Consider the following 24,669-nt stretch of genomic DNA (forward strand, 5'->3'; position numbering starts at 1 on the left):
GCTTTTGATATTTTATTCTTTGTTTGTAAACACATCTTTCCTATTCCTCCGAACCTTGTCAGCTATGAGAAAGTACCCTAGGCTTTTACTATTTTTTTCAAAATCTTCACAGTATCCACCGTCTTTCAGGCTCTGGTCTATCTATATTTGAAGATGGTGCATATTCATCATCAATGAATATGTTGTTGTTAAATGGTGAAATCCCAGAAACACAGAATCCTGACACAATGTTACCCGGGGTAAAACTCAGTGGGTATGCTGTTCCAAGGAACTGAGGGATCTCATACGTTGAATCTGGGATGCAAGGGTTATTCATTATCCAGTTCTAAATTGCTCTGTTGTAATGAAGCTTGAACGGAAAAAACACAGTCTTGTCCAGTGGCTGCAGCTTTGGCGAGGTGTGTGGTGGAAGGGTTAGCATGAGGATGTGATTGTCTTTTGCCAGCTTTATCGCATCAATTGACAGATGGGATTCATAATTGTCAAGGATCAGAAGACAGGGATTCTGTGCTTGTGAGCGTGCATAGGATATGAAGTGTTTCATCCACTCAACGAAGATTAAAGAATCTGTCCAATTTCACCTCCTCCAAAAGCCAAAACAGGACTGCTGGCATTGTATTTCCAAGAGCTGACACAGTTGCTTGCATTATAACATTTGGCGCCTCTCTGCGGAAGTGCTCCTTCCAACTTGTCTAACCCCTGACTAGGCAACAACCTTGTATGGCATCTATATGGTGGTCAGGCCATATTCATCCATATTCCAAATATTATGAGACTGAAATCTGAATTTTTCCATGACAACCTCCAGTTTGTCGAAGAACGTGGAAACTGTATGTTGATTGAAACTTGTAGCCCTTGCGAGGGTGATTTGTTGTGGTGTCCTTAAGGTAACTGACGGATTTCTAGCCATAAAGCTGTAAAACCAAGTTGTCCTTGGCTGTTGTCTCGTATCCCATCCTGCAGGGTAAGATATACCATTTCTCTTGGCATATTCGTAGACTAGCGTTTTAACTTCAAAAATACCAAGCCCATAATGTCGCTTAGATGGCTCAATCAGGTAAGTTTTCAGCTCAGTTTCTTGTTCAGTGGTCAAAATCTTGTTGGGGGTTATTTTTTACTGGTATATAAAAGGGGTATTGACTGCGTCTCTGCTAGAGTTCGTCATGTGGGAAGTGAGGTGCCTGTGTAGAGAAGTTTTGGACAGGCCATACATTTTAGCAGCTTCCCGTACAGATGACTTTTGACAAAGTATCTGCTATGGGTTTTTCTTACCCATTTTAATGAAAACTAGAAAATAAAAGGCTGTTTGTATAGAACTTAGAGGTTGAGTTATTTAATTTTGTTCATACCTAGTCAGGGTATGAACAAAATTAGTCGTGAAAAGTACAGAGATCTAGTCGGGACAGAATTCAAGATATGGTTGTAGATTCTATATTCTTAGTACTTGGGACGTGTCCCAAGTACTACTACTTGGGACTGTCCCAAGTATTAATTAAGGTGTGTATTGACAAAAAAAAAAAAAAAAAAAAAAAAAGCTTAGTGTTCACAGTAGATACTGCAGATACTTTCGGCTACACATCATTTCAATGTTCATCGCCAATACATAGTCCTATTTTTCTATTAATACCTGCAATGGCACACTTGCAACTAACTACACAGACTTCGGAAATCTTAGGAAATACACTTACAAATTCTTTGTTCACCTCTCTCTCTTGACAACCACGTGGGTTACTGAAATAAAAATTTATGCAGACGCCACCTATGAGTGAAGTTATTCAGAGGGCAAAATACCATTGCGAATGCTAGATGGCATCTTGTAGATGAGGGTGCTGCCCCAAGTATAGAACTGTCCCACGTACTCCAAGTCTCCCCCATTCTGAATAATTGTTTGGCAATACTTCTTGGACACTGCTACCATTGCTGGATTGACGTAGATGAGATAAGATGTTTATTCCAAAAAAATCTCTATCACAAGCCCTCAAAGGGCCGAATCCGGACTTCGAAGTCGACAAAATATACGGCTGCACTAACAATGCAAAAAACGACAACAAAAAATAAAAATCATAATGAATAATCAATTATGAGTCAATAAATAAACTCTAATAAGTTAAAAAAAGGAAGGGGACAAAATAAGCAAATAATACAGAAAAGAACATATATATATATATATATATATATATATATATATATATATATATATATATATATATATATATATATATATATATATATATATATATATTAATATATATATATATATATATTTGGAAATTAAGTTTAGCCAGGAATTAGGCTTTTCGAGGATTTTCCCGATGTGGTCAATAAGAGAAACGAGGTAGTATGAAGTAGAAGTTGATTTTAGGTTTCTGAATTTCTTCAGGTCAATAAGAGGTAGGATTTTTTCCTTTAGCAAATCTGCAAGGAATCTTTCACAACTTTGAGAAAATAGGAGTGACAGTAATAGGTCGAACGCCTTCAAAGCCAGGCTTTCTTTTTCAAGGGGGTAATGAAACCCTGTTTCCAAATTGTTGGAATTTACCCAGACTTAGTAATTTCGTTAAACAGGAAAGACAAGGGTTTAGAAAGGAAGTCACCAAAGGCTCTAATAACGAGAAGCGGGATATCCAAAGGACAAGCACTTGTCTTCCTTTGTTTGTCAATTCTTCTTTCTATATCAGACGGGGAGACAGTCGGAAAAGAAGGGGATGGGGCTCCTATTGATAATTGGTTGGACAATGCTGGAAGGCTCTGGACAGTGGAAGCGAGAAATTTATTTAGATTATTAGTGTTAACATCAGGGGGCTCTGGAGTTTTCGAGGATTTTCCCGATGTAGTCAATAAGAGAAACGAGGTATTGTGAAGTAGAAGTTGATTCTAGGTTTCTGAATTTCTTCAGGTCAATAAGAGGTAGGATTTTTTCCTTTACCAAATCTGCAAGGAATCTTTCACAACTTTGAGAAAATAGGAGTAACAGTAATAGGTCGAACGCCTTTTAGATTATTAGTGTTAACATCAGGGGGCTCTGGAGTTTTCGAGGATTTTCCCGATGTGATCAATAAGAGAAACGAGGTAGTGTGAAGTAGAAGTTGATTTTAGGTTTCTGAATTTCTTCAGGTCAATAAGAGGTAGGATTTTTTCCTTTACCAAATCTGCAAGGAATCTTTCACAACTTAGAGAAAATAGGAGTAACAGTAATAGGTCGATCGCCTTCAAAGCCAGGCTTTCCGTTTTTCTTTTTCAAGGGGGTAATGAAAGCCTGATCCAAATAGTTGAATTTTACCCAGACTTAGTAATTCCGTTAAAAAGGAAAGACAAGGGTTTAGAACGGAAGTCATCAAAGGCTCTAATAAGAAGAAGCGGGATATCCAAAGGACAAACACTTGTCTTCCTTTGTTTGTCAATTCTTCTTTCTATCTCAGACGAGGAGACAGTCGGAGAAGAAGGGGATGGGGCTCCTATTGATAATTGGTTGGATAATGCTGGAAGGCTCTGGACAATGGAAGCGAGAATTTTATTTAGATTATTAGTGGTAACATCAGGGGGCTCTGGTGAGTTGAAATTAAGCTGGTCAAGACTCCTGCCACATAGCATTTTAACCTTGGAATACCAGTTTTTTGGTTTATTAATGAACAATTGTTCGATCTTATTTTTGTAGTACGATCGTACCAATTTACGAATTTCTCTTTTAATTGATTTTCTTAGCATATTGACTTCATCGAGTTTACCTTTTTATGAAACGTGGCCGTTTTCTCATCAAGGTTTTGTAAACTATAAATGTCAGACCAATCTTCAGTATTCAGCCGCATACCAAAACAAAGAAGACCAGAATTTTGAAGCTATTGAGAAATAATGCTTAAAATTTGAGTAGGGGGACAAAAGAATGGAAAGATGATAAATACCACCTAATGGGGGCAAAGTTGAGGACCTTAGATCCTCCAGAGCCAGGGGTGGCTCATAGGGCGTCTACGAAACCTCGCCAGACATCTCGGAGCTGAGCTGCAGCCGTGACGTCCTCCCACTGTGGTTGAAGAGACAACTCCGCATTTCTCAGGTCTCGGTCGTACTGTCGTCGTAAGGTGTGTCTTGGTCGACCTCTTTTTCGCCTCCCCTCGGGACGCCAATCATATATACTGTATTCGGGAGTCGATCCTCTGGCATACGGAGGACGTGGCCAAGGTATGTCCATCTCCTACGTTTCAGAAGGTCAGTAACTAATGGCTGACCGGTTCGTCGGCGAACTTCTATGTTGGTGACCTTTTCCTGCCACGATATGTTCAGGATTCTCCTAAGGCACATGTTTTCAAAGGCTAGGACACGTTTCTCTAGCTGGGTGTTTAGTTTCCAGCATTCACTAGCATAGAGGAGGATGGACATCACATTGCTATTCAGGAGGCGGAGCTTAAAGCGTATAGAGTATTTACTACTGCGCCAGACTGGTTTCAACTTGCTAAAAGCCGATGTCGCTTGTCCAATTTTCCTCTTGATTTCGTTGGCTATTTCACCATCGTATTCAATCCAACTCCCGAGATATTTAAATTCCTTGACCTGCTCAATAGTTTTATTCTTGCATTTTAATATGAGTGGGGAGTCAGATGTGGCCATACTCTTTGTTTTACTGACATTTACTGCAAGTCCCATTTTCTCGGCCTTTTCGTCTATGGCGTCGAGTAGCAGCTGCAGTCGCAGTTTCGCTTCTTCAAGAACAACAACGTCATCTGCGAAGTCCAGATCAGAGATCTGTCGGCTGCTAATCTTCACTCCAATGGCTGAAGACTGCCGTAGAATATAGTCCATTACAATGACAAACAGAAACGGGGATAGGACACACCCTTGTTTGACGCCAGACATTATCTTGAAGAAACGCGTGTCCCCATTTTCTGTGCGTACACAGCATTCACTATCCTCATATAGTGCGATTATCATTTTGACTAGTTTATCAGGTACTCCGTAATATTTCAAAATCTTCCATAAAGTGTCTCGGTCAACAAAATCGAACGCCTTTTCAAAATCAATGAAGAGCAGGTACAGCTTTTTGTTCCATTCTCTGGACTCTTCCACCATCAGTCTAAGAATGAAAATAAGATCAGAGCAAGACCTACCAGGTTGGAACCCATGTTGCTCTTCCCTGAGATGTGAGTCTAGGGCTGCTCTTAGGCGTTGTAGTATTACTGAGGCTAGTATTTTACTAGGCACAGACGTCAAATTGATGCCCCTCCAATTGTCACAAATTTGTGCATCGCCTTTCTTGAAGAGTTTGACCAGTATACCTCTGGTCCAATCTGGTCAAAGTTGAGGGAGGGCTGTAAAACCTGTGGATTTCACCATACTCGGACAAGCTAGGGACTCGAATAACCTTTGGGTAAAGGTGATTCTTAGTAAAGAACAGAACTCCGCCACCTTTTTTCCCGAGTGGGTGGTCTGAAGGAAGGAGTTTAATAAACGCTGAATAATTTGTCAGGCATAGGGACCCTGGGTAATGGTATTGGGCTTCAGTAACAGCTATAATATCTATCAAATTTGCTTCTGAAAGCACCTCGAGTTCATTAAACTTTTTAAAATTAAGACTTTCAGCGTTAGTAACTAAAAGTTTAGGAAAAACATACCGATTGGGGGAACATGACAGGAAGACTTGATGGGTTTGAAGATTTCCTGGGTAGAATTTTAATTTTATTATGCTTTGGAGAAGAAGGGTGAGAGAAGGATTTGCCTTGGGGGTTTGGAGGTGGGGGACGGGCAAGGAAATGGACGGAGCACGAGGAGAACAATTAGGATTTGTTACAAGACAATTATTGAATGCAAAAAGTCTCAGACCAGAGTCACTTTGACAGAATAGGCACGAGGGATAAAACGAATGGGCTGGGGGTGGGTTTCGTAAGGTGCTGGGAAAGGGGGGCTGGGTGGGAATAGTGATTCATGTCCGTAAAGAAATTGCTGGTTTGTGGCAAAGTAGGGAGGGTATATGGCAGCATACTGGAAGGGGGACGAAATAGGACTTCAGTATGTGGGGAGGGGAGCTATTTTCCTTGTGGACATCATGGGTTGTAGTCGAAACGCTGGAGGTGGATATTTTAGGAAGGACATATCTAGTGTTAGAGGGAGGGTCGAGAGAGGAGGGGGGAAAGGAGAGAGCTGCAGGAGGAACTTGATATATATGCTGGGACCGTCTGATTCACGAAGAAAGGGTCCAGTAGTGTGATTTCAGACGAGGGGGCGGATTGTCCCCTCGCGTCAAGTTTTTTTGGCACCGACTCGATTTTGGAATTATTGCTTAAAATATTAATTATTAAAAGGCTCTGAACGATTAATATGATGATTAAGAACAACATTTTCCCTTTTATTGCTTGTTTATTGCTGCTTCTTTTGAACATACCATAACATGGATGTGCGAAAATACATTCTTTGTCAGTACATGATAAAAGACAACACAGGTCAACGTGATCAAAAGCACACTTAATGTAACTGCATGTTTTCGAGATACAACGCGGACAAATATGCAAAAAATGACACTTTTGTTCTTACAAAAACCACTTTCATCAAAATAATAACAGGTCGTATTGAATTTGGACGCCTTTTTTATATTTACTCCCGTATGCTGGTGAGCGCATGCTTCGGGCTTGATAGGGATGCAGCACTTAGATTAAGTTTCTCACTGAAGCTTATTGGCGCTTGGGCAGTGACATTGTTCACGCTTGCATCAGCAAAAAATTCGAGCATACTTCCCATCCGTAATTAATCCCAGCATGACCTGGGATTTGCAATGAGGTATTTACATCATTAGAAGTTGGATCTGATATTAGGGGGCCATTGCCAAACAGCTGACTATCAGGGGTATGAATTGAAATGTTTTTTTGGTTCAGTTTTAACTGCGAGGGGTCAGTTACTTCTGAAGATAGGGAGGAAACACAGGCGGATTTTTGCAGGCTACTGATGAGATCTTACATTTGTAACACTCGTAACAATTGCTGTTATATCTTTGGTATATTGAGCGAGTATTAAGTAGTTGAGCTTTGAAGTTCAACCAAACAACCAACCAAACGTAGAAGGCACGTACAAGGTACGTGCCTTGTACCTGCCTCCACGCCTTTCATATGAAGGTGGAATCAGACGTATTGCACATTCTACAATTTTTTCACGCTTAGCAAAAAAATTCTTGATTCTTTTACTTGGGCTTCTGCCAGAAACACTTTGGCAGTACACAATATGTGTTTAAGGTCTAATTGACATTGGACGGCATTTGAAGACACAAGTAGTCGGCATTCGGGGCTGTAATTTTTCTGAAGTGCCATTCTGTATATAAATTTCGCTAGTTGCAAATAATTAGTGGTAATACTAGACGATTTAAAATTCAGTACTTGGATTTAAGTTTCAAAGTATTCCAAGGTTGACGCAGGAAGGTGAGTGAAATACAGAACTGGGTAACTAGGTCACTGGATTAATTATTTTCAGTAAATTTATCGTAGGTTAGAAATTCACTATAGGTACTTATCAAGTTCAAATTACCAAGGGATTTGATATTTAAGTATCTACTTTAAATTCACGTCCTAAAAATATGAAAAGCAAATAAATCTAAACAATCGGATAATAAATGTCTCTAGGGAAATCACACAAGTTGAAGCCTTATAATAAATGTCTCTAGGGAAATTACACAGTTTGAAGCCTTACTCAATTGAAAGGTTAATACCCAAAAATGAGGTGTTTACTGAACGAACTCTGAATCAAGCTAAACTCTTACCCTTCCAAAGAAGAAATAACTAAAGCTTTTCGTTGTTTGCAATCAGGTATATATTTGGCATTATTCCTGTGGTTCATCATGTAAAGACAGAAAGCTCCGATTCCTGTAATTACTCCAACTTGTTTCAATATTTTCAAAATTGTTACCGCTTTTTTGAGATCCATATGCTCATAACAAATACCATAATATCTTTGGTATATTGAGTGAGTATTAAGTGGTTGAGCCTTGAAGTTAAACCAAACAACCAACCAAATGTACAAGGTACGTGCCATGTACCTGCTTCCACGCCTTTCATATGAAGGTGGAATCAGACATATTGCGCATTGTACAATTTTTTCACGCTTAGCAGAAAAATACTTGATTCTTTTACTTGTGCTTCTGCCAAAAACACTTCGTGACCTTTTCCTGCCACGATATGTTCAGGATTCTCCTAAGGCACATGTTTTCGAAAGCTAGGACACGTTTCTCTAGCTGGGTGTTTAGTTTCCAGCATTCACTAGCATAGAGGAGGATGGACATCACATTGCTATTCAGGAGGCGGAGCTTCAAGCGCATAGAGTATTTACTACTGCGCCAGACTGGTTTCAACTTGCTAAAAGCCGATGTTGCTTGTCCAATTTTCCTCTTGATTTCGTTGGCTATTTCACCATCGTATTCAATCCAACTCCCGAGATATTTAAATTCCTTGACCTGCTCAATAGTTTTATTCTTGCATTTTAATATGAGTGGGGAGTCAGATGTGGCCATACTCTTTGTTTTACTGACATTTACTGCAAGTCCCATTTTCTCGGCCTTTTCGTCTATGGCGTCGAGTAGCAGCTGCAGTCGCAGTTTCGCTTCTTCAAGAAGAACAACGTCATCTGCGAAGTCCAGATCAGAGATCTGTCGGCTGCTAATCTTCACTCCAATGCCTGAAGACTGCCGTAGGATATAGTCCATTACAATGACAAACAGAAACTGGGATAGGACACACCCTTGTTTGACGCCAGACATTATCTTGAAGAAACGCGTGTCCCCATTTTCTGTGCGTACACAGCATTCACTATCCTCATATAGTGCGATTATCATTTTGACTAGTTTATCAGGTACTCCGTAATATTTCAAAATCTTCCATAAAGTGTCTCGGTCAACAAAATCGAACGCCTTTTCAAAATCAATGAAGAGCAGGTACAGCTTTTTGTTCCATTCTCTTGACTCTTCCACCATCAGTCTAAGAATGAAAATAAGATCAGAGGAATACCTACCAGGTCGGAACCCATGTTGCTCTTCCCTGAGATGTGAGTCTAGGGCTGCTCTTAGGCGTTGTAGTATTACTGAGGCTAGTATTTTACTAGGCACAGACGTCAAATTGATGCCCCTCCAATTGTCACAAATTTGTGCATCGCCTTTCTTGAAGAGTTTGACCAGTATACCTCTGGTCCAATCTGGTCAAAGTTGAGGGAGGGCTGTAAAACCTGTGGATTTCACCATACTCGGACAAGCTAGGGACTCGAATAACCTTTGGGTAAAGGTGATTCTTAGTAAAGAACAGAACTCCGCCACCTTTTTTCCCGAGTGGTTGGTCTGAAGGAAGGAGTTTAATAAACGCTGAATAATTTGTCAGGCATAGGGACCCTGGGTAATGGTATTGGGCTTCAGTAACAGCTATAATATCTATCAAATTTGCTTCTGAAAGCACCTCGAGTTCATTAAACTTTTTAAAATTAAGACTTTCAGCGTTAGTAACTAAAAGTTTAGGAAAAACATACCGATTGGGGAAACGCGACAGGGAGACTTGATGGGTTTGAAGATTTCCTGGGTAGGATTTTAATTTTATTATGCTTTGGAGAAGAAGGGTGAGAGAAGGATTTGCCTTGGGGGTTTGGAGGTGGGGGACGGGCAAGGAAATGGACGGAGCACGAGGAGAACAATTAGGATTTGTTACAAGACAATTATTGAATGCAAAAAGTTTCAGACCAGAGTCACTTTCACAGAATAGGCACGAGGGATAAAACGAATGGGCTGGGGGTGGGTTTCGTAAGGTGCTGGGAAAGGGGGGCTGGGTGGGAATAGTGATTCATGTCCGTAAAGAAATTGCTGGCTTGTGGCAAAGTAGGGAGGGTATATGGCAGCATACTGGAAGGGGGACGAAATAGGACTTCAGTATGTGGGGAGGGGAGCTATTTTCCTTGTGGACATCATGGGTTGTAGTCGAAACGCTGGAGGTGGATATTTTAGGAAGGACATATCTAGTGTTAGAGGGAGGGTCGAGAGAGAAGGGGGGAAAGGAGAGAGCTGCAGGAGGAACTTGATATATATGCTGAGACCGTCTGATTCACGAAGAAAGGGTCCAGTAGTGTGATTTCAGACGAGGGGGCGGATTGTCCCCTCGCGTCAAGTTTTTTTGGCACCGATTAATATGATGATTAAGAACAACATTTTCCCTTTTATTGCTTGTTTATTGCTGCTTCTTTTGAACATACCATAACATGGATGTGCGAAAATACATTCTTTGTCAGTACATGATAAAAGACAACACAGGTCAACGTGATCAAAAGCACACTTAATGTAACTGCATGTTTTCAAGATACAACGCGGACAAATATGCAAAAAATGACACTTTTTTTTGTTCTTACAAAAACCACTTTCATCAAAATAATAACAGGTCGTATTGAATTTGGACGCCTTTTTTATATTTACTCCCGTATGCTGGTGAGCGCATGCTTCGGGCTTGATAGGGATGCAGCACTTAGATTAAGTTTCTCACTGAAGCTTATTGGCGCTTGGGCAGTGACATTGTTCACGTTGCATCAGCAAAAAATACGAGCATACTTCGCATCCGTAATTAATCCCAGCATGACCCGGGATTTGCAATGAGGTATTTACATCATTAGAAATTGGATCTGATATTGGGGGGGCCATTGCCAAACAGCTGACTATCAGGGGTATGAATTGAAATGTTTTTTGATTCAGTTTTAATTGCGAGGGGTCAGTTACTTCTGAAGATAGGGAGGAAACACAGGCGGATTTTTGCAGGCTACTGATGCGATCTTACATTTGTAACACTCGTGACAATTGCTGTTATATCTTTGGTATATTGAGCGAGTATTAAGTAGTTGAGCTTTGAAGTTCATCCAAACAACCAACCATACGTAGAAGGCACGTACAAGGTACGTGCCTTGTACCTGCCTCCACGCCTTTCATATGATTCTTTTTCTAAAAATTCTTGATTCTTTTACTTGGGCTTCTGCCAGAAACACTTTGGCAGTACACAATATGTGTTTAAGGTCTAATTGACATTGGACGGCATTTGAAGACACAAGTAGTCGGCATTCGGGGCTGTAATTTTTCTGAAGTGCCATTCTGTATATAAATTTCGCTAGTTGCAAATAATTAGTGGTAATACTAGACGATTTAAAATTCAGTACTTGGATTTAAGTTTCAAAGTATTCCAAGGTTGACACAGGAAGGTGAGTGAAATACAGAACTGGGTAACTAGGTCACTGAATTAATTATTTTCAGTAAATTTATCGTAGGTTAGAAATTCACTATAGGTACTTATCAAGTTCAAAGTACCAAGGGATTTGATATTTAAGTATCTACTTTAAATTCACGTCCTAAAAATATGAAAAGCAAATAAATCTAAACAATCGGATAATAAATGTCTCTAGGGAAATCACACAAGTTGAAGCCTTATAATAAATGTCTCTAGGGAAATTACACAGTTTGAAGCCTTACTCAATTGAAAGGTTAATACCCAAAAATGAGGTGTTTACTGAACGAACTCTGAATCAAGCTAAACTCTTACCCTTCCAAAGAAGAAATAACTAAAGCTTTTCGCTGTTTGCAATCAGGTATATATTTGGCATTATTCCTGTGGTTCATCATGTAAAGACAGAAAGCTCCGATTCCTGTAATTACTCCAACTTGTTTCAATATTTTCAAAATTGTTACCGCTTTTTTGAGATCCATATTCTCATAACAAGTACCATAATATCTTTGGTATATTGAGTGAGTATTAAGTGGTTGAGCTTTGAAGTTAAACCAAATAACCAACCAAACGTACAAGGTACGTGCCATGTACCTGCTTCCACGCCTTTCATATGAAGGTGGAATCAGACATATTGCGCATTGTACAATTTTTTCACGCTTAGCAGAAAAATACTTGATTCTTTTACTTGTGCTTCTGCCAAAAACACTTTGGCAGAAAACAATATGTGTTTGAGTGCCACTTGTTCCCAAGAGAATTGGCAAGGGCTCCTGCTGTCACACGCACTCAATGAGAATTTCGCTTGGAACGGCGAACCTGTTTGTGACCTAAGGATTTGACAATAATTCTCATAAAAGTTTCTGCTATATTTGTGGTGGCATCGATCAATAGGCTGGGGGCTTTGCGAAGAACTTTTTGAAGCTTGTCATTGAATGCTTCTCTAACCATTGTAGGGACTCTTGGACAGTTTCCCTTCAACATTGCCTGATTTGCCGCACCTAGAAGAACATTTTTTGTGGTCCCCAAATACATGAGTTGGTACATTTCTTTGTAGGTTTTCTAAATTGTCTACAGAGCCCCCATCCTCACGATTCTTTTTTATTACACCACGATGATTTTTAATAAAACTTGATTTGCAGCTCTTTGTTAAGATTTTGTTTTTATTTTTTATAAGGTTATATAAATCCCCAGTAAAATTCTTTGTAAGATGGTTAGAGCATTCATGCGGGGAGATTTAGTTAGCGGGGTATATAAAATTCCTTGTTCCTGTGGAAAGTTTTATACTGGTAGAACTCACCAACAATTTACTGAAAGATTTATTGAGCATCGCAACTCAATAGAAAAAACCCTACAACTAAGAAAGCCTCCCGAAACTTTTGTTTCGGCTCTAGCTGAACATACATTCTTTTATCCTGAACTTTTTATACAATTTGATGAGGCTACAGCTATTTCTAATGACAGAGGTTTTTCTCAGTGGGCGAGGGAGGCTATAGAAATTAAAAAACATATATTTGCTAATATTTCAATAAATAGAGACACAGGGAATTTAAATATTGACCCAATTTATGATATTCTTTTAAAAAATGAACCAATAGTCGATGGGGAATTAAAATTTTACACAATCACCAGGGGACAAGATTACCCACTAGACCAAAAAGAGTTGCTTCAATGTTAACAGAATAATTAACTAAGTTTCAATTTTCATAAATTTTTCATCAGTTGCTCTTTGATTCTCATTGAAGTAACTCGCATAGCTGCTTTTCCCTACGTGGATAAGTAGCGACAATTGTATTTATTATATTTGGTGGTGGTTTTTATTTGTTTTTAGATTAGTTTTCTTTTAATTTTCTATCTTGTGCTGAAGACGCCTTGTTTTATACAGGCGAAATATCCACGTTGTTTTAGTCTTTTAGTTCTACTGGCCGTCGTCTCGTTTTAAGTTTTCTTTTTGTAGAGTTTTATCTCTCTTGATTGTTTATTGTCATGTCTGGCCAGTTTGGCTTAAGAACTTTCATTGGTGGTTTTTTTTGGTAGAATTGTGAGCTGTGGTGTTTTGAGGAAATAGTCTCATGGGAGGAGAAGGGGTGCTAGTTGGTTTGGGTAGAATGGGTTGGGTGTTATATGAGTGTTAGTATTTTGTGTTTTCGTAAATCGTTTAGTGTGGAGTGGATGGGTTCTATTTGCTTCCAGTGCTGCAAATGGATAAGGTATAGCTTTCTCTGCAGCTATTAGCTCCTGGTTTGGTATTTCTTGGGGAGGTATACACAACTTGAAATTATTGGGATGTTAAGAAGGGTTTTGAAGTAAAATAGTATCTCTGTTGATTTAGAGTTTTGATTTAAGAATATGACAAACCTCTTACCTGGTATCTCTTCCTCAAATGCGTGCAAGTTATGTTTTTCTCTTATTTTTCTGTTTTATCAAGACAGTGATGATGCTGACGAAGTTGGAAAGGTGCTCACTCCATTTTCAGAAAATCCCTATTCTCTTAAATATGTTCAGTCAATGGACGAGTTGATTCATGATTTGAACTTTTTTATGCAAATTTCAATATGTTTTATTTGAGACTGAACACCCTACTATATGATTTATAGCTCAAAAAATGGATAACCATAAGCCAATTCTGAATAATGCAATTGACGCTGAAAAAAAGCACGCTAGATGGTGTTGCTCTCTCAATTTCGCCAAAGTGAACTGAAAAAAGTACGGATTTGGATATTAGGATTCCGTACCTGAATGCATGAGACTCATAAGGGTCTGATGGTTTGAAGGGTTTTTGGTGTTTATTTCTTTTGTTATTGAATTGATTCGAGTTATGAAAATTATTAACTGACTTTGGTTCACAATAACACTGCACCTTTGAATTAAGAAAATAACATCTAAAATGTATCTGTTATTAATACGGAAATATATAAATTAAAAAAATTTGGACCAGTTTGCTATTTGTCTCGCGTTTGTTCAAGGATAAAACATTTTATTGTTCCTAGAGGGGGACGTACAAGTTTTTAGGGTTACCATCGTTGTTCCAAAGTCTCAGGCAAAAACTAAAGCAAAAAGTGAATTTTTGATTTCTTAATTAAAATCATTGGTTTTCGTTTTATCCTGGTTTTAGTAAGTGAAAAAAGTACGTAACTGAAAAAAGTACGGATTTGGATATTAGGATTCTGCACCTGAATACATGAGACTCATAAGGGTCTTATGGTTTGAAGGTTTTTGGTGTTTATTTCTTTTGTTATTGAATTGATTCGAGTTATGAAAATTATTAACTGACTTTGGTTCACAATAACACTGCACCTTTGAAATAAGAAAAGAACATCTAAAATGTATCTATTATTAATACGGAAATAAATAAATTAAAAAAAATTGTACCAGTTTGCTATTTATCTCGCGTTTGTTCAAGGATAAAACATTTTATTGTTCCTAGGGTGGGACATGCAAGTTTTTTAGGGTTACCATCGCTGCTCCAAAGTCTCAGGCAAAAACTAAAACAAAAAGCGAATTTTTTGATTTCTTAATTAAAACCACTGGTTTTCGTTTTATCCTGGTTTTAGTAAGCTTTAGCTGAATGTTCCAATCAACGAAACCTGAATATAACTTACCGTTGTTGTTTGACCAAAAATATATGACATCTTTTTTTCAAATAGGGTTGCAGGTAAATCACACTTCTGTGAGACTAAATTGTCTTTGAAATGAACAACGAATTTCTACAAAGGTTAGAGCCTAAGCAAAACTGTCGTATTGAAAAGTCGAAGAAATCGACATGCTAATAAATAAAACGTACTAATGGTTGTGAATTTGAAAAAAAAAATCGGAATATTGACTACTAACTGAGATATTCTTCATGAAATTCTTGGTTTTTTCTCAGAAGCACCTTATCTTCACGTATCTCTGTTATTGAAATGTTTTGAACACATGAAGTTTTTTGAAAGAAAATTTTATATAATACGAAGAAAGGGTTCAATTGGAATAACTATGGCAACATGAATGCAAAGTAGCTTTACTCATGTAGTCGAATTGGTCCAATAGTCATTAGGAAGATCTGCAACAGTTTAAGTTGCATCACTCTTGTCACAAACTGCTGAATTACTGGAGGAATTTATGTTAGTCCTATATTTTTGAAATAGAAAAAAAGATTTTCATTCCAACGTTCTCAGTCTTTTATTCAGTTTTGGTTCGTCTTATCTCTAAGAATCATGTTGCTTCGTTGCAACCCTCAAACACATTTGGGCGCAGGATTTCCCCACCATATATGCATTGAATTTCTATTTCAGAGGAAAATAATGCTTTCCTTCTTTTTTTTATAGAGAAGACAAAGTCATTTCTCGTCAAGTGCCAGCTATTCAGGATATTCCAGACAAAAAACGGCAGGACTCCAAAGCAGGAATCCTTCAAGGTCGCATCTCCCATCTGAAGGTACTAGCACTGAAAACAGACGAGTTTTAGCCCAGGATCGAGGTAGTTTTCAATATAATTTTTCACCTCAGGGGTCAAGACTGGATAACTTCAACTCAAGCTATAGTTCCAGCTGTGCAGTGCCACAACGGAAGAAAATGTCTACATCAGAAAAGTTTTCCACCAATTTAAGTCGGCATTTATCTCAAAATCCATCGGCAAAACATGCTTCATTTGAAAGTCGATCGCTCACACCAATTGCTTGTCCGTCACCAGCCTTAAGTTCCGGGCTGCCAAACAGGGAAGAACTTATACCTCTTACCCCATTGCCTTTCCCAGATTCAGTTGCCGAAAATTCTGCTGTAATGTGGAAACCCAAGGTTTTCTGTACAAAAATTCCTCTCTGTGAAAGATTTAAGGCTTATTCTGAAAACTATAACAATATGGTTATTAAAGAGGAGGAGTCGGACTATGAGTGAGTTTCATTTTACGGGTTCAACAATGTGAAAAACAAAGTTTTTCCTTCTTTCCTTTTGTTCTTTGCTTTTTATATTAGTATTTGTTTGTATAAGGCTAAGACGAGCCAATTAATAAGGTAGTTTCACCACATGATGAATTTACTAATATTTGATAGTGTTATAATATTCCTACTGAAGGACTAAGTAAGACGTGTTTTGTCAAGATGTTCTTGGAATTAATTTTTTATACTGGAATTGTAGATTGGTCTCTTGTCTTCTTAATAAGGTTCGCGTGAAAGAACGAACTAGTGTAAAGTGTGTTTTTTTTTTCATGAAACCAATGAGGGATGATTTCTGTAAGGGCACTGGCAACTTGTAGTTGTTTCTAGTTTGCCAAGTCTTTTAGCTTATTCTTCCAAGCAATTATCCTTGCTCTTTGTTCAGGATGTCTTAAACACGTTCATGATAGTGAGAGTTAAAATATTATTTTCCAATGCGGATTGAAGCAGGAAAAAAGAATTTGGTGTAGAAAAAGAAAGACGACAATTCATTTCATTCATTTCAGACGAACAACAATTCATTTTGTGTTCGTTCAATAAGGTACGTTCATTATGTTTCAATTTACTTAATGAAAGGTCATTAGCTTGAAAAAAGTGAAAAAATTGAAAAAGAGGAAATAAGAAGAAACGGCTCGTTTGGGCGGAAATATAATGTTTCTTTCCTGTAAATAATTTGTGGCTAAATGTGTAGCGTTAATGTTTGAGATTACTTTTTCCGTTTATGAACTGTTTGGTTTGATTTGGAATAGTATGAACTTCAGCATAACAATCTTTTCTATTAGCATGATTCCAACTCAGTTCTATCAGAGGAATGATTTTTCTACAGCCATACTGTAAAAATCGAAATTTTTCACCTGTCTTCTTTTTAGAGGGTGGGCGATAAAATAGATTTTTATCTTAACTATTAGTTATACTGTAATATTTGCTGTTAAAAACATTAAATTGTTATTTTCCAAATCTGTTTGAGTTTTGGATGAGGGCAGGGGAGTTCTAGAGGATATGGGATAGTTTCCCAATATTTGTCAAAGTTTATTTCTAAGTCCATCTTTATATCCTTAAACTCCTTCATTTGAAGAATATCTTTTGTCCAAATGTTGCTTGAGGCTGTGAAGAGGGATATTTATAGAAGAAATTTTTGGTTTTTAGACATACTGTAGTCACAAATGTAAGTACCCAGATAAAGAGATGAACCTTGGATATAGCTATTGATTATTTTATTAAAACAGAAATATTTCATTTTAGGTTTAGTTCTTAATTTTGATCAGTCATCCAAAAAAAGGATTAAAAATTATAGCGGACTAACGAAGATACAGTTTGAAGACCGCTGTAATTTCCACCTGAGTATGGTTCGCTGTCGCATATCCTGAACCAATCTGAAACCAAAGCTGACTTAAACCAATTAAACCTCGTCTAACAAATCTAATCTGTCATCATTAAACCTTGCATTAAATTGAAAAAATTGACTGGCAACACTGACTAAATCCAAGGGGTAAAAAGGTATTTCTGACGTTCACCGGTGAATGTCAACATTAACCAATTTGCGGACATTAACCGTAACACTATTTTTCAACTCTGTAAATTTTTCGAATGTCCAACATACAAGTATATTATCCTTGTTCGCTTAATAATTCAACGTATTGAGCAAGATTAAGTTGGAACAAGAATTTTGTTTATTTTCGTCAAGGAATGTTGTTTGTTCTTTAAAGCATAAAATTGAAATAGATAAAAAAATGATAAAGAAGAGAATATAGATCAGACGTATAGTATTTTACTGAAACGGTGTTTGACCTTACAACTGAACAGAGAAAACTAGTCACAACAGTAATCAATTTGTTTTTATCTAAATAACACAAGATTTAAGACTAATCATCTTTTTTGTCCCCGCTCAATTTTCGAAATAGGTCCTATGAATGTTAATAACGTCACTACTTGTATCTCCGATAGCAAACCTGTTTATGTGACTGTTGACAAAAAAAATAACTGGTCTTCGGTTCTTTCTGTATTAATCCAGTTTAACATGGGAGGAAAAAGCTTTATTTAGGAAAAAAGCACATTAGATTCTATGAAGATCAAATTAGATGAACAGGCTATGATATGTAAAAGAAATTATAACCTGTGCTGAGTAAATATTGTTTTTTTTTCGCACATCGAATTAAAATTTAAGAGCTTTTGTGAAAAATTGAAAAGTATTTAATTTCTAGGGGACAAGGTTGCTGTGGAACCCCTCCTCCGGTCCTTGTATATGTCTGTGCATACACATTTAATCAAATTAAGCAAATTTCATATTTTACAATTAAATAAATATGAAATACAGAATCTACCGCATCCGATTGCTTTGTTTTTTTTCTATGAAGGACATGACGGGGGGGGGGGGGGGTAAAAATTATGAAGTTTCTACATCAATTTTTTTTCTTTTGGAAAAGAATTCCTTCCACAGAGAAATGTAGGACTAACAAATTTTCTAATTTTATCTAATATTTTTAACTTAAGTAACGTCTTTTATCACTTTTTTTATATTTACCACCTTCTCCTAATACCGCTCCCAAATGGATTCCTGCGAGCATTATTCTTGTACAGCTTGAATCATATAAAAAGTATATAATTGGTCATTCGAAGCGTATTTGCGTTTGTGCATTGTCTTGTGCCTTCATTTGCATATGTGTGTTTTTGCGCTCCTCAATCTGATCCTGCTAAGTAACGGTGAAGACTAATCTGATCAAATTAGTCTGATCAAGACTAATCATAATTAATTTAAAACGAAAAAGAATTAGAGAAAATAATTAAACGAAAAAGAAAAAGAATATAAATAGAATTAAATTAAATGAAACTAATTTATTCTATGTCTATACAACATAGGCCAATGTCGTCACCGAATAAATCAATGGACACGCATACTAATTAACATATTTTGGAGGAAATACAACCTCCCAAATACTTATAGGCATATGCGCATTGAAAAGAGACAATTTGTATGGAAATACAAGTAAAGTAAGAATGAGGAAAAGTTTGTGATTTCGCAGCAAGTGTCTAAAGACCCTCATCCATTGTAGTTGTTCCCATTAAAATGCAACATCGAAAGCATCAGCCTATAATTTCTTCTTCATGATTTTTGGTTTGACCAAGAGCTTTAACAGGAACAAGTAAACAGAGCCAGATAAAGGACTATTGGAACGATTGTGTGTCCAATCGTGCCCCGCTTTTTCGGGCTCCACCGTGCTGTCAAAATCAACACGATTTTTTGAAACTATGAAATATTCTTTAAAATTCAAGTAACTGTTGCTCCTGGAGAGAGATCATTTTTCAGTCTAAAACTAATAAAAAACTTTTATCAAACAGTTTATGATAACAGGCTGTAAGTAGGGGGCAACGCGGCTCAATAAGAACTGTAACTCTAAAGAACTGAATTTTGATGCTAATAGATATATCAAAAGGTTTGGCTTATTATGCGGATTCCAAATATAAAAGTTTTACTAAGTTTTATCTTACTTACCAAAGGCTACGGACCTGAGAAAAATTGCCTGATTTTGAGGAAAAGAGGGAAAACACTCCCTAAAAGTCAAAGAATCTCAATGCTAATCACACCTTCAGATTTTGCACATCAGAGGATATTTCAAGCTCTCATCTGCAAAAATGTGGAATTTTGTGTTTTTTGCCAGAAGAATAATCACAGAATTGTGTTTATTTGTTTGTTATATCCCCAGGGGTGATCGTATTGACCCAATGGTCCTAGTCTGTGGGAAGGAAGCTCATTCAAACGAAAATTAAAAGTTCCAGTGTCATTTTTACGCTACCAAAAAGATTGGACGGCAACAAGGCCCCTTCTACGTTCCTTTTATCCCAAAAATAGTGATTCGAATTTTGGGATAATCGTTGATAACTTCGAAGACCACACTGCCTTTCCATGACGAAAGTATAACAGTTCAAAATAGGGATGAAACCTTTTAATAGACAGTGAACAGATAAAAAAATTTATATCTGTTCACACATATACACATATAACACATATACAGTTAAAATTTTTATATCTGTTCACTTTCGATTAAAAGGTATCATCCTTATTTTGAACTGTTATACTTTCGGGATATCCGTTTTGTGCCATAGCTGAAAGGTCCTTTAACTATGGCCTTGTTGATAATATGACCCCTCACAGTCCCTGGGGAAAGATATTTAAGTTATAAATTTTGCTTACTGTTTGTGTATAGTAGCTTATTTGTTATTGGGAAGTATGGATACCATTTTTGAGTGGGGGACGAATTTGCTGCTGGATGGACTTCAAACGGGGAATTTTTTCATATGGAGGGAAATTTTCCGGGGATGAACTTTTTAGGGGAAATTTTACATCGGGGGAATTTACCAGAATCCTATACGAAATTATTTTTATGTCTTGCTTTCTCTTTACCGACTCAATTTAGGTGTAGAGATGTTTAGGGTAATTCTACGGAGTAAATTTCCACCCGGATGGAATTGTCTAAAGGTTAGTCATCGTTGAAATGAATTCACGCTTGGAAAAAAATCTTTCGAAAGGGAGAAAGCGCCAGAGAACGAACATAAGTAATAAGTAATCTGACTTACTGAAAGTTTGAAGCGTCGTAAGTCTAATGCAAGTTTTTTTTTTAGACGACCGTACAGCCTTGCACCATAAATAGTGTTGACGGTTTCTTAGAATGGTCTTCCATGTCACTAACATCAAGGAGGCACACTCGTGCCTCTTTAAAGAGGCGAACCACGACAATGTTAAGCGATCTTCGGTTCCAGTGGTCGCAGAGGGATGGGGAGGGCTGCATTTCGTAGCCCGAGCTCCAACTAAGAAACCTGCCAAATTTCATCCCCCTCCGACTTTTCCTTCATGGGGAAAATCTGGCCGAAAGTTTCGACCTACCAACCCAAGCCCCCCTTTAACGTTGTCCAATATGGCTGAAATTCACAAATTAAGGTCCCCTAGGGCCCAGGAGCTTACCCGCGAAATTTCAGCTCGATCTGATAACTCCTTCCCTGTTTTCCAGAAACCACGCATAGCCACTTAACGTTCATATTCTTTTTTTTTCTGCCACGCCTACAGGTCACAGCCAATATCGGATCTGGGTGTACGAAGACTCATTCGACGCGGAATTCTCCGAGTAATTTTGCTTGAAAGTTTCGTCGGAAAATCTTAACCCCCCGATTTTCTAGCTTAGAAAAACTCCATTTCCCTATAAGAGCCCATGTTAAGTTTTTTGTTGTTAAAAGTTACGAATTTCAACATCAAGTACATCAAAGTGATCAGCTCGACATGGTGAGACTGACTGAAAGCTTCAAAAAATTCTGTCTTAATCCGTAAAAGTTTTATTTGAGAAAAATGACAGAAACCTTTTTTTTGTTTTTCTGCCACGCCTACAGGTCACAGCCAACATCGGATCTGGGTGTACGAAGACTCATTCGACGCGGAATTCTCCGAGTAATTTTCCTGGAAAGTTTCGTCGGAAAATATTAACCCCCCGATTTTCTAGCTTAGAAAAACCCATTTCCCCATTGAAGGTAAAATTTTCTCTTGTAATAACATCACTTGTTTGAAAAATTCTTACAGTAACAGCGGCTTGGCTAAGCGGAAGCGTGCTGGGCCCATAACCCAGAGGTCGGTGGATCGAAACCGCTAGCTGCTAACTTTTTAAAATTTGTAAAATTAGGTAATTTTGTCAGTTTGAATTTATTGATACAGAAAGGGAGAAAATAAACATGGAAACATGTGATCAGAATTACATACTGGAATGTTCACAAGAATTTATACTGAAGCGGGGGTAAGGCTTGATGGAAGCAAGTTAAAAGAACCATTTAAATTGATTTCCTAATTGAAGCCGTTGGTGAAATTTTCTATTGTAATAACTTGTTTGATAACAAGCATAACAGCAGCTTGGCGCAGCGGAAGCGCGCTGGGCCTGTAAACCGGAGGCGGGTGGGTAAAAACCACTAGCTGCTAAATTTTTAATTAAGCTGCTAAACAATTAAAATTATCAAAATTAGATAATTTTGTCAGTTTGAATTTATTGATACAGAAAGCGAGAAAATAAAAATGGAAAATTATTATTAAATTACATCCACCATGGATTGTAGAAAAACGTACAGAAATAATATGAAAAAAACTTCGTTTTATTAAAGAGTTAAAGAGGCTGCGTCCCAAAGTCGAACCTTAAAACGTACAGGAATTAGGAGAGGCAGTAGGGGGGCTGCCGCCCCCCCATACTCCCCGCTTTTAAAGACTTTTGTACAGGTTTTTTGTTGAGGGGGGCTGCCGCCCCCCTAACCCCCCGCTCTTGGCTTCGGAAAGGCCATCTTTTAATTAACAAAAAATTGAAATGAATGAATAATGGAATAACTTCGAAAAATGTTAAACACAAGAGGACAACCATTGCGCCGAAACTAGTAATTAGTAACAATGAAGTCCCCCCACAACAAAAAACCTGTACAAAAGAGTCTTTAAAAGCGCGGGGTTTAAAAGCCTACTGCCTCTCCTAATTCCTGTACGTTTTAAGGTTCGACTTTGGGACGCAGCCTCTTTAACTCTTTAAGACAACGAAGTTTTTTTCATATTATATATATCAAAGAAGGGAAAGATCAAAGTACAAACCACAAGTTTTGCTTGCTCCTACAATCGTACGTTTTCTTTACGGAAAACTTACGTGTTTTCTTCCCCTTTAGTTTGAAAAGACTTCTCTTTAGTAATTTTCGGCACAAGTAATTTTATATGAGGTTTGCGTTCCTTTCAAGCAAAATTTGTAAAGATTACAATAAATACTTCAATTCCAAGTGTTTTTTTAAAAATAAATTATACTCTTTATTTAAAGAAGCAATAGCAGCTACAGATAAGTCTGCATTTACCTTTCCTAACTTGTATTTCTGAAATTATTTATTGAATAAATAAGCTTTTTAAATACTTATTATTTTGTTAATTATCAATATTCTAAAATTGAAGAAAAAATAAAACTGGTTCCTTTTGTGTTCAATAATCATTATTATATGACAGCAATTGTTATTAAGGCGGGGAAGGGGACATTGCTTAAGGATTCTTACCAGATGGTAGGATATATTATATTAGCTTCAGATTCAGTTAAATCAATTTCTGATTCTTAACCATAGTTTCAGGAGCATATGTCTTTAGTCACTCCTAGATTATTTGATAGGAACTATTGTATTTTTTGTTTGCTTTTTAGGGGTCATGAACTTTGTTAAGGCGAAATATTGAGGGTCAAACATTGTGGCATTTATTAATGCTTAATTTGAGTTGGGCGTAGCATTACAGGAAAACCAGGTATCGAGCAATCAATAGTCTGGGTGAAGCGTTTTCTCCTATCCAAAACAATTTAGACCTCTGTTTGGCAACATTAATAATAGTGACTTAAAAAAAGCCAAGGCATTTATATAACTGGATTTATACTGGATCCAGTTGTAACTCGAACTGGATTTATCTTGGGTCAAGTGTATCTTTTCAATAAGCCAGAATTAAAATATTACTAAAAAAAATTTTTATTTCAAAATTCAGATTTTTATCTTAAACTTTATACGTTATATACCAATGAATATTTAACTCTACACGACGAACGGAATAAGATACGTTTTACGACTGCTCCTTTTCCTGCACTGCTTGGTACCTATCCATATAGAAAAATAGAACCACGTAATAGAACCATTTATTTTAACTAACCATTCTTTCGCAGCAAAAATCACAAGTAAAAAAAATTAATTCCACGAGTAAAAAATGTCATTCCATTTCCGTCATTCTGTGTCTTCATGTACTAGTCCTTGCCTTGACTTGAATGACGTTCCATCCTAAACCGATATAGTAGGACTGAGGTCCTGTTGTTTGTTGCATTTTAGAGGTGTTGCAGATGAGCCTAAAATGAGTATCATGGTAGGGTAAACGGAATACGGAATAACGTATACGGAATAAGATACGTTTTACGAGTGCTATAGTCGTAAAACGAGTATTTAACAGAACCAAATACTCATTTATTTTAACCAACCATTCTTTGGCAGTCTAAAATCACGAGTTAAAAAAAGCTAACTTTTTGTTGTTTAGTCATTCCATTTTGGTCATTCTGTGTCTAATTGTTCTAGGCCTTTCCATGACCTGGTTTATATTCCATCCTTTAGTGATATTGAAGGATTTCCATCCTGGTGATTGTTGTATGTAGAAGGTGTTCGTTCCATTCGCGTCTTGGAGCCTAAAATGAGTGTCGTGGTTGTATACATTAATATTATGGTTTTTCAAAAAACACAGGTAGCTGTTTTTAGCGCCTTTAGGTGGCGGGCCATATTAGCGTGAAAATTTGTGATGTCCTTAAGCATCGTGTAAAAATTAAATTACTGACAATGCTTTAATGCCCTGATGTTGGTCAAGTTAAACCATTTTTCTCGTCCAAAATTTTTGCTATAGTTTTGCCAGTAACTTCGAGGTGCTCTTGCAAATGTTTATTCATTCCTGGAAAAAAGGCAGCATTTTCCAAAAGTTTTTCTTTTTCACTGACACAAGCCATGTAGCTCGATAACGGTTATATTTCTTTTTTCACCCAAGTTTACATTAATTTT

General features: G+C 37.3%; 1 protein-coding gene across 2 annotated transcripts in view; it reads left to right on the forward strand.

Moving 5' to 3' along the window:
- LOC136037167 (uncharacterized) overlaps positions 1–17,067 on the forward strand; it is a 71,182-nt gene extending 54,115 nt beyond the window's left edge. For both annotated transcript variants that reach the window (XM_065719710.1, XM_065719711.1), the window contains exon 8: positions 15,506–17,067. In XM_065719710.1, the coding sequence (XP_065575782.1) occupies positions 15,506–16,072 (567 nt within the window). In that variant the 3' untranslated portion in view covers positions 16,073–17,067. The remainder of the gene's footprint in view (positions 1–15,505) is intronic.
- Positions 17,068–24,669: the final 7,602 nt, after the last annotated feature.

This window comes from Artemia franciscana, chromosome 16, assembly GCF_032884065.1.
Source record: "Artemia franciscana chromosome 16, ASM3288406v1, whole genome shotgun sequence".
Classification (NCBI taxonomy): domain Eukaryota; kingdom Metazoa; phylum Arthropoda; class Branchiopoda; order Anostraca; family Artemiidae; genus Artemia; species Artemia franciscana.